We start from the raw sequence: 12,492 nt of genomic DNA, 5'->3' as shown, positions 1-12,492 counted from the left end.
CTCTGAATAGAATTTGACTGTTTAGTTCCTACCATCCCTGTCTGCTTGGCAAACAGTAAGTAGTCCGTAAATATCAGTTAAATCAAATTCTCTAAATAACTGAGACTATGTATAACACAGTATTTAGACTAAGTCTCAAATATTAGCTTCCATGTGTGTCCTGAACAAATGTGGAAAGGAAAGGATAATATCTTTTAGTATTACTTCATGTTGACATTTCTGAGATGAACAATTAACCTCTGCAAACGGATTTAGGTTTACATACAGTGGTTTGTTTTTCAATCACCACTGTTAAAAAAATGACAAGCAATGTTGCTTAAAAGTTTGACATTTCTGTATATATAAAGGGAACATAAAACTCTCATATTTTTCCTCTCTCACTCCTCTGCCAAGTTATTTTCCTGCTTATTTGGAGTATAAAACATGCATTGCTGAAAACTGTTTCTCAATGCTGCTACTAAGTAGGTACGACGCAGTCAGTCCCAAGGATTTGGAATTAGTGAAATAAAAAAATTTAGAATTATAGATATTTAAATGCTGGAAAAACAATGACTAACATGTAGCAAAACTTCTACTTTTTAAAATTCATTATGAAATATAGGAGGGATGACTATATATGTTCATGTGTCTGGGCTTGTCCTAGTTTATGTCTGCTGTCTTATCTTTATTATTTATGCCTTAATTTTCAAAGTGTCTGAAAAAAGACAGCAAATTATATACTAACTATAACTACGGACAATATTTAACTTTGGCAGCATTATTTGTCAAATGGTAAGAAAGGATAATGATAGTATCTACTTTTATAGGTTGCTGTAGGGATTAAAGAATTTGCTGTACGTAATGTGCTTAGAAGGGGACCTGGCCTATGATGCACATGAATAAATGTTAGCCTTTATTATCTAGTTCTGAAGGAAAGGATGGATGAACAAAAGCTGCTCAATTAGGCAAAATGACAGCATTAGCGATCCAGAAGCACTGGCCTATCACAGATACCTTTTTCTATTTAGTTGTGTTCAAATTTTCACCTGATTTTTCTGTGTAAATGGGAAGCCAAATAATCACCCAGACCACCTGGAGTCCTTTGAAATGATGCTTACCATGTAGGTGGATTTTCCTGGCATTTGATTTCAGTAGGAATAGGTTATGTTGAAAAAAAGACTTTGAAAAAATATAACACTCAGACATTATTTGGTCAAGAATATAGTAACACAATTTTTTTTTCATGTGAGGAAGGAATTAGATTTTGAATCATGTGAGAACTGCAAGACTGAGGTAATCTGTTTGATTAGAAGTATAGTGCTTTAGTTAATATAGGTGTTCTAGGCCTCTTGTTTTAAATAGCATTCACTCATTTATCTTAGGTAAATCACTGTCAGATTGAATAGACTCACAATTGAAATGAAATTATATGTATTACATTCATGGTCAACACCAGAGGGCTGTACTATTTCATGTATTCATGAAATATATTTTATAATAAAATAGGATTTGGGGGTTCCTTTTTTTTAATCTTCAAGATATTAAGCAAAATTTGAGAAATAAAACACATGTTTTCTTTATGGGAAACACAAGTTTGTTGTTTAATTTATGCATGGAGAATTCAACCATAATAAATATGAAACAGTTTACTTAAATTTCTCAGGAAACATCATCAGTAGTAGAAACATATTTGTCAGGAGATAATCACTCTTGAGAAGCTAGAGAGTAGGAGCTAGAGAATAATGGTTTGTCATAAAAGGGTACTACTACAAAAACAAGAAACTGATGGCAGATACTCCAAAAGTGACAAAGAAAGTGACAGCCAAGGCAAAGAGAACTCCTAAGAAATAACATGTCTGATACAAGCTGTCAGGTAACAACTTCTATGTTAGGTAGGCACTTATACATCCAACAAAATTGATAGATTGTTGATTATGACAGGAATTACTGAAGATGTGATTAGACTCCATTCAAAGGGCAACCAGAAAAATTTAGTGTTACCACTTTGTCAAAGTAACCATTTGCTTATTTTAGATACTGACTTTCTTCTACAGACATGAAGCTGGCAAAACAGTTGCTGAACCCCCTCTCCAGTCATTTTTAGTGCGTTACCTGCGACTGATCAGTAGAGTTGCTACATGCTAGCTTTGGAGCTGATTATCAGTCTGGATCATGCATTTGTTCATTTCTAAAATAATGACAATAACCACATTAAAAAGCATTGTGCAAAACCCTGGAGATTCTGCTTTGTCAGAATAGCTTGTTTTCTTTGACTAACACAATACTTTTTGGATCAAATGGCATACAGGCAACATGGACCTAAAAAATTGGTTTTATTATTTAATTCTCTCAGTTTAGAGTTGATTGACATTTTTTTCAGCTATCTTATAGAAAGAACTGATTGATAAGGCAACTAAGCAAATATCAGAAATATTTCACAGTAAAAGCACTATTTATAACATTTATCCTGCTTTTATTATGGATGAGGCTATATGTTAAATCGTTTCTCACAATAACCTTACGTCATTTGTATTAGAGTAGGGTAATCCACTTTAGGGGCCTCCCAGGTGGCTCAGTGGTAAAGAATCTGCCTGCCAATACAGGAGATGCAGGAGACACCATTTCGATCCCTGGGTTGGGAAGATCCCACTGAGTAGGAAACACAGCCACTCACTCCACTATTCTTGCCTGGAGAACCCCATGGACAGAGGAGCCTGGCAGGCTACAGTTCATGGGGATGCAAATCAAGCACACACACAAAGTAGAGAAAAGCTGCTTTAACAGATAGCTCATCCCAATGGCTTAGCTAGACAGTCAAAGGAGATTCTTATGGTAGGTGGAAAGCAGTACTCCACACACTGACCTGCCAATAGCCAGTGAAATCAGAGAGAAAGCATTCAGGAAAAAACACTCTCTTTTTAATAATCTTGGGTCAGAAGAGAAAAACATTACTTCTGTCCAGATTTCTTCAGGAAAATCTACACTAATAACATGGCCACAGCTGACTACAACAGTAACTGAGAAATGAAGTCTATAGTAGGGCAAATCTTGCATGGCTAATAAGTGATTTTGTTGAGAACGTGTTGCCTTTTTGTTTCCTGTATCTTTAATTCTCAATTACTATTTTAATTAATTTATAGTTAATAGCAAGTTGCTTTTCAAATTTCTTTAGTTTTCTCATGCTTATATTTTGCATTTCCCTGGCTAGCATTTATATTTAACAACAGAGACTCTGCTTCTTTCCATTTTTGTAACATTCTAATATCTTTGTGGTTCTGAGATCAACTCATAATTAATATTCAATAAATTTTATCTGAAGATCTGACTACAGGTTAATGTTGAATCTAAGTTAGAAACATAGGGTATGATGTAGGAATTGACATAAGAAAGGAAGGGTAGTAATCACTGAGTTAAGTGTTTTGGCAAATTTTCAGAAATAAATTACAATGTACCAAGTTAAACTATTAGCACAATTTCTGATCTAACCAATGATATGATGCATATGACATAAAATACAACTGAACTTTTTCTTTAGGTATCATTTGAAAAGATCCTTTCTAAATAAGCTGTTCATGCTGTATGATAAATAAAGGAATGATTGCTATAGAATGCTTAAGCTTGTTTTTAAAATGCATCAAGGTCTGACTAAATGAATAACTATACACTCGTAATTTTTTTCAGAAACAACAGAAGCATTTTTCCAATAAAGGAACCAAATTTATTATGCAGGTAGTAATAAAAATATGCCACAGTAAGTACATTGTTAACTTATTAAATAGTCTCTAAAATATTTTATATTAATACAATGTTTCCCTTTCAATTTCTGTAGAATACTTTAAATCTAGATTTAAATGGTCAAATGTGTTGAATATGTTCTTTTGGAGGAGAGAGGTCAGATTAAAATATGATCCTATTGTAATTGTAGAATTGATGGAAATATTAAAAAAATTATATGAATCATTCTAAAACTTTATAGGTTGACTACAAGTTATAAAAAACAGAGATAAAGCTTGGAATTAAATGAACATTGAATTTTACATGGGACATCTGGAAAAGTAATGTCTTTGCAAAAGACAAATTAAGCGGTCCATATTTTGACACATTTTTTTTATTATTATTATTTTTAATTTTAAAATCTTTAATTCTTACATGTGTTCCCAAACATGAACCCCCCTCCCACCTCCCTCCCCATAACATCTCTCTGGGTCATCCCCATGCACCAGCCCCAAGCATGCTGTATCCTGCGTCAGACATAGACTAGCGATTCAATTCTTACATGATAGTATACATGATAGAATGCCATTCTCCCATATCATCCCACCCTCTCCCTCTCCCTCTGAGTCCAAAAGTCCGTTATAGACAGCTGCGTCTTTTTTCCTGTCTTGCATACAGGGTCGTCATTGCCATCTTTCTAAGTTCCATATATATGTGTTAGTATGCTGTATTGGTGTTTTTCTTTCTGGCTTACTTCACTCTGTATAATCGGCTCCAGTTTCATCCATCTCATCAGAACTGATTCAAATGAATTCTTTTTAACGGCTGAGTAATACTCCATTGTGTATATGTACCACAGCTTTCTTATCCATTCATCTGCTGATGGACATCTAGGTTGTTTCCATGTCCTGGCTATTATAAACAGTGCTGCGATGAACATTGGGGTACATGTGTCTCTTTCAATTCTGGTTTCCTCGGTGTGTATGCCCAGCAGTGGGATTGCTGGGTCATAAGGCAGTTCTATTTGCAATTTTTTAAGGAATCTCCACCCTGTTCTCCATAGTGGCTGTACTAGTTTGCATTCCCACCAACAGTGTAGGAGGGTTCCCTTTTCTCCACACCCTCTCCAGCATTTATTGCTTGCAGATTTTTGGATCGCAGCCATTCTGACTGGTGTGAAGTGATACCTCATTGTGGTTTTGATTTGCATTTCTCTAATAATGAGTGATGTTGAGCATCTTTTCATGTGTTTGTTAGCCATCCGTATGTCTTCTTTGGAGAAATGTCTATTTAGTTCTTTGGCCCATCTTTTGATTGGGTGATTTGTTTTTCTGGAATTGAGCTGCATAAGTTGCTTGTATATTTTTGAGATAAGTTGTTTGTCAGTTGCTTCATTTGCTATTATTTTCTCCCATTCAGAAGGCTGTCTTTTCACCTTGCTTATATTTTCCTTTGTTGTGCAGAAGCTTTTAATTTTAATTAGATCCCATTTGTTTATTTTTGCTTTTATTTCCAGAATTCTGGGAGGTGGATCATAGAGGATCCTGCTGTGATTTATGTCTGAGAGTGTTTTGCCTATGTTCTCCTCTAGGAGTTTTATAGTTTCTGGTCTTACATTTAGATCTTTAATCCATTTTGAGTTTATTTTTGTGTGCGGTGTTAGAAAGTGATCTAGTTTCATTCTTTTACAAGTGGTTGACCAGTTTTCCCAGCACCACTTGTTAAAGAGATTGTCTTTACTCCATTGTATATTCTTGCCTCCTTTGTCAAAGATAAGGTGTCCATATGTGTGTGGATTTATCTCTGGGCTTTCTATTTTGTTCCATTGATCTATATGTCTGTCTTTGTGCCAGTACCATACTGTTTTGATGACTGTGGCTTTGTAGTAGAGCCTGAAGTCAGGCAAGTTGATTCCTCCAGTTCCATTGAAATGCCTGGTAACTGGGCTGGTTGAATTTAGAAGCTTCTTTATAGATAGCTTTCAAATCTTGAACATGCTATTTCCCCAAATTGAGCCACTTACATATGACCTTTGAAATTTTAACCATTTTGCAAACTCTATTAACTATTGTCTACTAAACACTATATTTAAATTGACTTTTTTTTCACTTAGACTTAAAGGAAAACTTTATATCATGTCTTTAAAGAAAAAAGCATTATTTTTTGCAAAAAAAAAAGCAAATTAAAAGTTTAAACAATAAAAATAAAATTTATTAAATATTTAACAAATATTCAAATTTTTTTCTAGATAATTATTACTTAAAAAACATATATATCAAGTCTAGAAAGGTGCTAAAGACAAGCAGTAAAGTGAGATTTTCCTTTTGAAATAGTATAAAGATTGAAGAGAATATTTGTCTTAGTGTTTGATTTAATTTTTTAACATTGTGTTCACATAAATGAAATCATCTTTTACCACCAGTGGTGTGATCCACAATTGGGATGTATCAAGAAAATGTACTGGAAATTGTATTGGTATGGAAAGCATCAGTATTTCTAAGGGAATTTGACTACATCTTGAGTTTTTGAGTTACTGCTACAGAGAATGAAAAAAATGGTTTACTTACTGACAGTAAAATAGGTCATGAATTTTTGCTACAGCCATTCTCTCAGCCTCAAGTATCTTCACTGCCATTTCTGCCTGTTAAACACTTGTTCACCTTTTAAATCCCAACTTAGTGCTACCTCTTCTAAGAATTCTTTCATGATCACAATCAGTAAAACATTTCTTCTCAGTTTATGACTGTTGACCTGGAATCCCAACTGAGCTAATATACATCCCAGCGTTTTCACTTTTTAGTTATTACCAATAGTACATTAAAATAAACTGACATGCAATTGGTTGACCCTACCTTGCCCATTTTTTGCCATCATATTTTCTAGCAGTGTCTGAAATATATGTGCAGTGCACAGAGCTTTCACTTTAAAGTGCACACAGAATGGAGAAACAACTAGCATCAATTTACCTCTTTTCCACCGGCTTTTTCCAGGCACAAGAGAATAAGCTCCTCTCTTCATGGGCAGTATGAAGAGCAATACTTCCCAGGTGGTTCAGTGGCAAAGAATCCTTGTGCAGTGAAGGAGACATAGGTTCCACCCTTGGGTCAGGAATATCCCTAAGAGAAAGAATGCAACCCATACCAGTATTCTTACTTGGGAAACCCCATGGACAGAGGATGCTGGCGGGCTATAGTCTATGGAGTCACAAAAAAGTCTGACGTGACTTAGTGATTAAACAACAACACATGCAGATATTCTGGGCTTCTGCTGGGCACTGACGTGACCATCAGTTCCGTCATGGCGCATTCACAGTCTGTCAGATGTGTGAAGCTTTATGAAAACAGCATTATCCATTGGAAATTATAGGTTAGCTATATGAAATATGAGCAAGAAAGAGTCTCAGCCCTGTGGTTTAGAGAGCATAGAGATAATGAATATTCCTGCTTCTATAGTTTTGCCATTTATTATTGGATATAAATACATAGTATAAAATATGAATTTATTTCATGTTTGTTAACATTTTGAAATTTTGTTTGCTTACATTTAACATCTGCCATGGGCCTCGTGATGATATCAATGGCCCATGAAAATTAAAAGTCATAAAATCTGCTTAAGAGGCATCAGCATCTACTTCAAATATAAGTATTCATTTTAAGAAGATGGTGTTCCACAAGATGAGATTTCACTCTGAACCATGACTTTTTATTTAAAGCAAGTAAGTATTCTTCCAAATTAATTTCCTATTTTGCCCCAAATTTCTCTTACATGGAGAAGTGAAACACTAACCGTTAATGAGTTGTTCATTAGCAGAACTTTGGAAAGAGGTCAAGGATGGATAATTGTCTCATACCCATGATTAATTTTTTGTCAGTGTTATCTGATGATTCAGAGAGAAAATCAGTTGCTGAGTTAACCTACAGTTTTCATGAAATCAAAGTAAAACATTAGAAGTTCATTTTGTACAAAGTGAAATACCTGACATAGTTATTAATACTACTGTACTTCAGTTTAAAATTCAATGTTAAACATAAAATTAGTGGTTTTGTAGTGAAAAGTTAAGTACAAATTGTGATGGAGCACAGTCATGGAAAACTTGTTTTCTTATCAAACTCAGAACGCTTCGAGGAGTAATGTGGTTTGATTACGGAACACCCCAATTTATGATTGCATAGAAATAAGCTGTGATATTCTACTAATCAAAATAAAATTGTCAACATTCACAAGTATTTTTTTATACACTGTTTATACTACTTAAACTATTTTACAATGACAAGCGAAAGTGTTAGTTGCTCAGTCGTGTCCAACTCTTTGTGGCCCAATGTACTATAGCTCACCAGGCTCCTCTGTCCATGGAATTCTCCAGGCAAGAATATTGGAGTGGGTAGCCATTTCCTTCTCCAAGGGATCTTTGGGACCCAGGGATCAAATCCAGGTCTCCTGCATTGCAGACAGATTCTCTGACATCTGAGCCAGAAGCTGATATTAAATACTGATACTTCAGCATAGCATTACATGCTTGCTTTCTTTGCTGCCCATCACCAACTGGATTTTTAAAATGTTGAGCCCTTGATGAAACTGCCTTGTAGATTAAGTGCCTTAGAATAATAATGAGCTTATTTTATGAATTTGTGTTTTAAATTGGTTGCATTTGGCCAAAATTATTTAGAAGCCTAAAACCAATAAATGATGCAATAACAATCTACAGCTTTTGGTGATTTTAATAAGTTACAGTTACTGAATTTGACATCTGCAAACAGGAATGGATGTTTCCTATCCAAGCAAGGGAGGAAGTGAACAAATTAGACAATGGAAACATAAGGGGTAGGAGAAGGCAATGGCACCCCACTCCAGCGCTCTTGCCTGAACAATCCATGGACAGAGGAACCTGGTAGGCTGTGGTCCATGGGGTCGCAAGGAGTCGAATACGACTGAGCCACTTCACTTTCACTTTTCACTTTCATGCACTGGAGAAGGAAATGGCAACCCACTCTAGGGTTCTTGCCTGGAGAATCCTAGGGATGGGCGAGCCTGGTGGGCTGCCGTCCATGGGGTTGCACAGAGTTGGACACGACTGAAGCGACTTAGCAGCAGCAGCAACATAAGGAGTATATGACATGTAGTTTTGAAAAGGGCCATTATTATTATATATTGATTTGTCTTAAAGCTCTTTGAAGGAATTGGTGTACTTAACTGAATAAACTTATATTCTATGCCCAAACTGAATGAACTGGAGAAGCCTAATGATTTTGTAGCATCTAAATTTTGTGACATTTTTAAAGAAGTAAACATAGAGTTTATGTCCGACTCTTTTGCAACCCCATGGGCTATAATCCACCAGGCTCCTCTGTCCATAGGATTCTCCAGGTAAGAATGCTGGAGCCGGTTGCTATTTCCTTTTGCAGGGGATCTTCCTGACTCAGGAGTTGAACCCATGTCTCCTGCTTTGGTGGTGGTTTAGTCACTAAGTGATGTCCAACTCTTGTGTCCCGTGTAGCCTGCTAGGCTCCTCTGTCCATGGAATTCTCGAGGCAAGAATACTGCAGTGGGTTGCCATTTCCTTCCCCAGTGGACCTTCCCAACCCAGGGATCGAACGCAGGTCTCCTGCATTGCAGGCAAATTCTTTACCGACTGAGCTACAAGGCAGGTGGATTTGTTACCACTGAGCCACCAGGGAAGCCCGTTTCTTGTTTGCTGTAAACTGTAAGAAAAGATTTTTGTGAGTGGAGGCATTTGAAAATGTGTGGGTTGAAATGACTATCTATTTTGGTATATATTTAAAATGTAGAGTCCAGCGCTCCGGTCTGCTCCCGCCTGGCTATCTGCCCCGATCCTGTGCCACCATGCCCAAGTGCCCCAAGTGCAACAAGGAGGTGTACTTTGCTGAGCGGGTGACTTCCCTGGGGAAGGACTGGCATCTGCCTTGCCTCAAGTGTGAGAAGTGTGGGAAGACGCTGACCTCCGGGGGTCATGCCGAGCATGAAGGCAAGCCCTACTGCAACCACCCCTGCTATGCAGCCATGTTCGGACCCAAAGGCTTTGGGCGTGGCGGAGCCGAGAGCCACACTTTCAAGTAAACCCAGGTTTTGGAGACCCATCTCCAGCTGCCCGACGGGCTGCTGCCCTCCAGGCTGATGGCAGGCCTTTCTCCACAGGCACCTGGGGCTCCCCTCTAGACCCCCATGCCCTCAATAAAGGTGGACACTTGGGAAAAAATAAATAAATAAATAAAATGTAGTGAGAGCCTCCATTCACTAGAATCTTCTCTAAGCTTCCTTTACCTCAGTGCCTATATGGAGATTATTTTCTCAAAGAAGATTATGGTCTCAGGAAGAGCTTCAGTTAAATATGTCAACCATAGCAAATGTATTAACCATAAATGCAATTTTGAAGATAATTCCAAAAGACAACTTTATGAAAAATTTTAAAAGAGACCCTTATTCTTCAGAAAAATAGCAGACATGACATCAGAATAAGACACATTTATGGATCACATTAAAGATTATGCACACTCACCAAAAATAACTTTGGTTATGGAGTATACCAGGGATTTTAAAGAAACTAATATTTGAAGCATACGTGTACAAGTTCACAAATATGTGTACATCTCCAAAGAGTTTCACGAATTGAACCCAATAATGTAATCAAGAAACAAAACACACCAAAGACATAAGCACTATTTATGCCCTGCTCTACTTGTTATTAAGCTATTCATTTGTTTTGTCAGTTTTAAATTTTACGTAAATGGAGTCACATACTATGTAGTCTTCATTTGGCTTCTTATCTAAAAATATTCATAATAATCTTTTCATATTCCCTAATAGTTATACTTGTGGGTATTTCATTCTTATTGCTCTGTAGATTTCCATTATGTGAATACACTAAATTTACTTATACATTCTCATTTGGATGGACATCTTGGTAATTTTCATTTGGGCTAGTGGATAAAAGTGTTTTATGAATATTTTAATGTATGCTTTTGAAAATATATTAATGGCTTAGTGTTGAGTATATAAGTAGAAGTCATAAGGTCATATGATTGTAGTTATGCTTTAATCATTTTATATATCCACCACAAATAATAAAAGAATTTTGCAAGTCAGTATATAAATACTGGTTTAATTTTAGGTCTTCTTACCCTCTCAAAACTGTCCCAGTTCAACAATAAAATAAATGACCACACTAATAACATTTTCTACTTTATCAGTCTGCAAACAAGAAACGATTATTTTGTTGGGTGTGCTTTTTGTTCCCCAAGTAAAAGGAAACAATTGTTTACAGTGAAAAAAAATGTATCAGGAATTTAAAATTTTCTTTGAATGTAACTCAAGTTGAATACAGTTCAAAATGGAGCATTAAGAGAAAATAAAATGTTCCTTGCCATTACTAAATTTTTTTTTCAAATAGCAACTGAATCCAGTTTCATGTGAGTAATCAGAAGCACAAAAAATGATTTAAAAACTAAAATTATTCATTTAAAAAAATCTCTTTTATTTAATGGGCAAATAATATTGAAAAAGAAATAGTAACATAATTCAATATTTTGAATACTAAAATTTTCCTAAATTTGAAACTGCAGATTAAAATATTACTGTGCAAGTATAATTTAACACAGGGCTATTGCTTTTGCATAGCATTCAAAAATGCTTTACATAGAAGTATTACAGAATGAAAGAGTCCTATTTGAGGTTTTTGGCTATCTATTCTTAAGAACCTTTGTAATTACTTTTTTTATATTTAAAAGCTTTCTTTCCCATTAATAAATAAATACATCTTTTGAGATAATATTATATAGCTAAATATATTATAAATATCCAAGTTTTAAGCTTCTTCCTATGAAGTGAAGTGCTTTGGGTTTGTAAATTTTAAATGTGTGTTTTAAATTTTTATTTTCAACGGGTTCCAAAAATAGCAAATACAACATTCTCCAGTTACTTCATAGTTTTCAATACTGATTGGCTTTAAAGGAAATGGTTAACTGTCAAAGGAGGATGAACTATCACATTGAAGACATTAGGCTCCCATCCAACAACCTGCTATGGTTGCTATAGATTCTTGACTTTTTCCACAGAAACACATCTTTTGATATCGTGCCTACTGACTTGATGTTTTTCACTAAAATATTGGTAAAAGTGTAACTAAATCAAATGATACTATCCTTTAGTAGGGCGTGTGATCATTAATCCTGATTTAGACTGCTTTTATGTATTAAACTGGGTTTCCCTGGTGGCTTAGCAGTAAAGAACCTGCCTGCAAATGCAGAAGAGGTAAGAGACGTGGGTTCAATCCCTGATAGAGGGAGATTTCTGGGAGAACGACATGGCAACCCACTTAAGGTTTCTTTGCCAGGCAAATCCCATGGAGAGAGGAGCCCTGTGGGCTACAGTTCATGGGTCACAAAAGATTCAGACATGACTGAGCGACTAAACACACAAAGTATACAACTATTTGGTTTAAATTTCTACAAACCATAAGGCCCTAATGAATTCTTTCATTCATTTAATAAATATTAATTGAGAACTTACTTTGTGTCCACCACTGACTAGGTATCTGGACTATAGTAATGAAGTTAGACGACAACTCTAATGAGAGGAAACAGATGGGAGGATATTTTAATATATGTTATGAGGAAATTAAAATGGTGCTGTGAGAGAAGACAGACTATGTACTTACTGTATGATGAGAGTAATATGTCTTACATAAGACATAACGTTTAAGATGAGAACTTCCAAGTGAAAGATGAATTCAATTTTCCAAGTTATTTCAATGAGAACAGATGTAACAAGATTATTCTATTCTTA

At 35.6% G+C, this 12,492-nt stretch overlaps 1 protein-coding gene across 1 annotated transcript; it reads left to right on the top strand.

The window, feature by feature from the left end:
• The first annotated feature begins 9,503 nt into the window (after positions 1-9,503).
• On the top strand, positions 9,504-9,895 carry LOC128048602 (cysteine-rich protein 1-like). Its single transcript, XM_052641017.1, has one exon. It carries the CDS (start codon positions 9,535-9,537, stop codon positions 9,766-9,768), a length of 234 nt encoding a protein of 77 aa, XP_052496977.1. The 5' UTR covers positions 9,504-9,534; the 3' UTR covers positions 9,769-9,895.
• The last annotated feature ends 2,597 nt before the right edge of the window (positions 9,896-12,492 follow it).

Source organism: Budorcas taxicolor, chromosome 5, assembly GCF_023091745.1.
Source record: "Budorcas taxicolor isolate Tak-1 chromosome 5, Takin1.1, whole genome shotgun sequence".
NCBI lineage: Eukaryota > Metazoa > Chordata > Mammalia > Artiodactyla > Bovidae > Budorcas > Budorcas taxicolor.
Note: the sequence above shows the minus strand (reverse complement) of the source record. Positions and strands in the feature narration are given on the sequence as shown.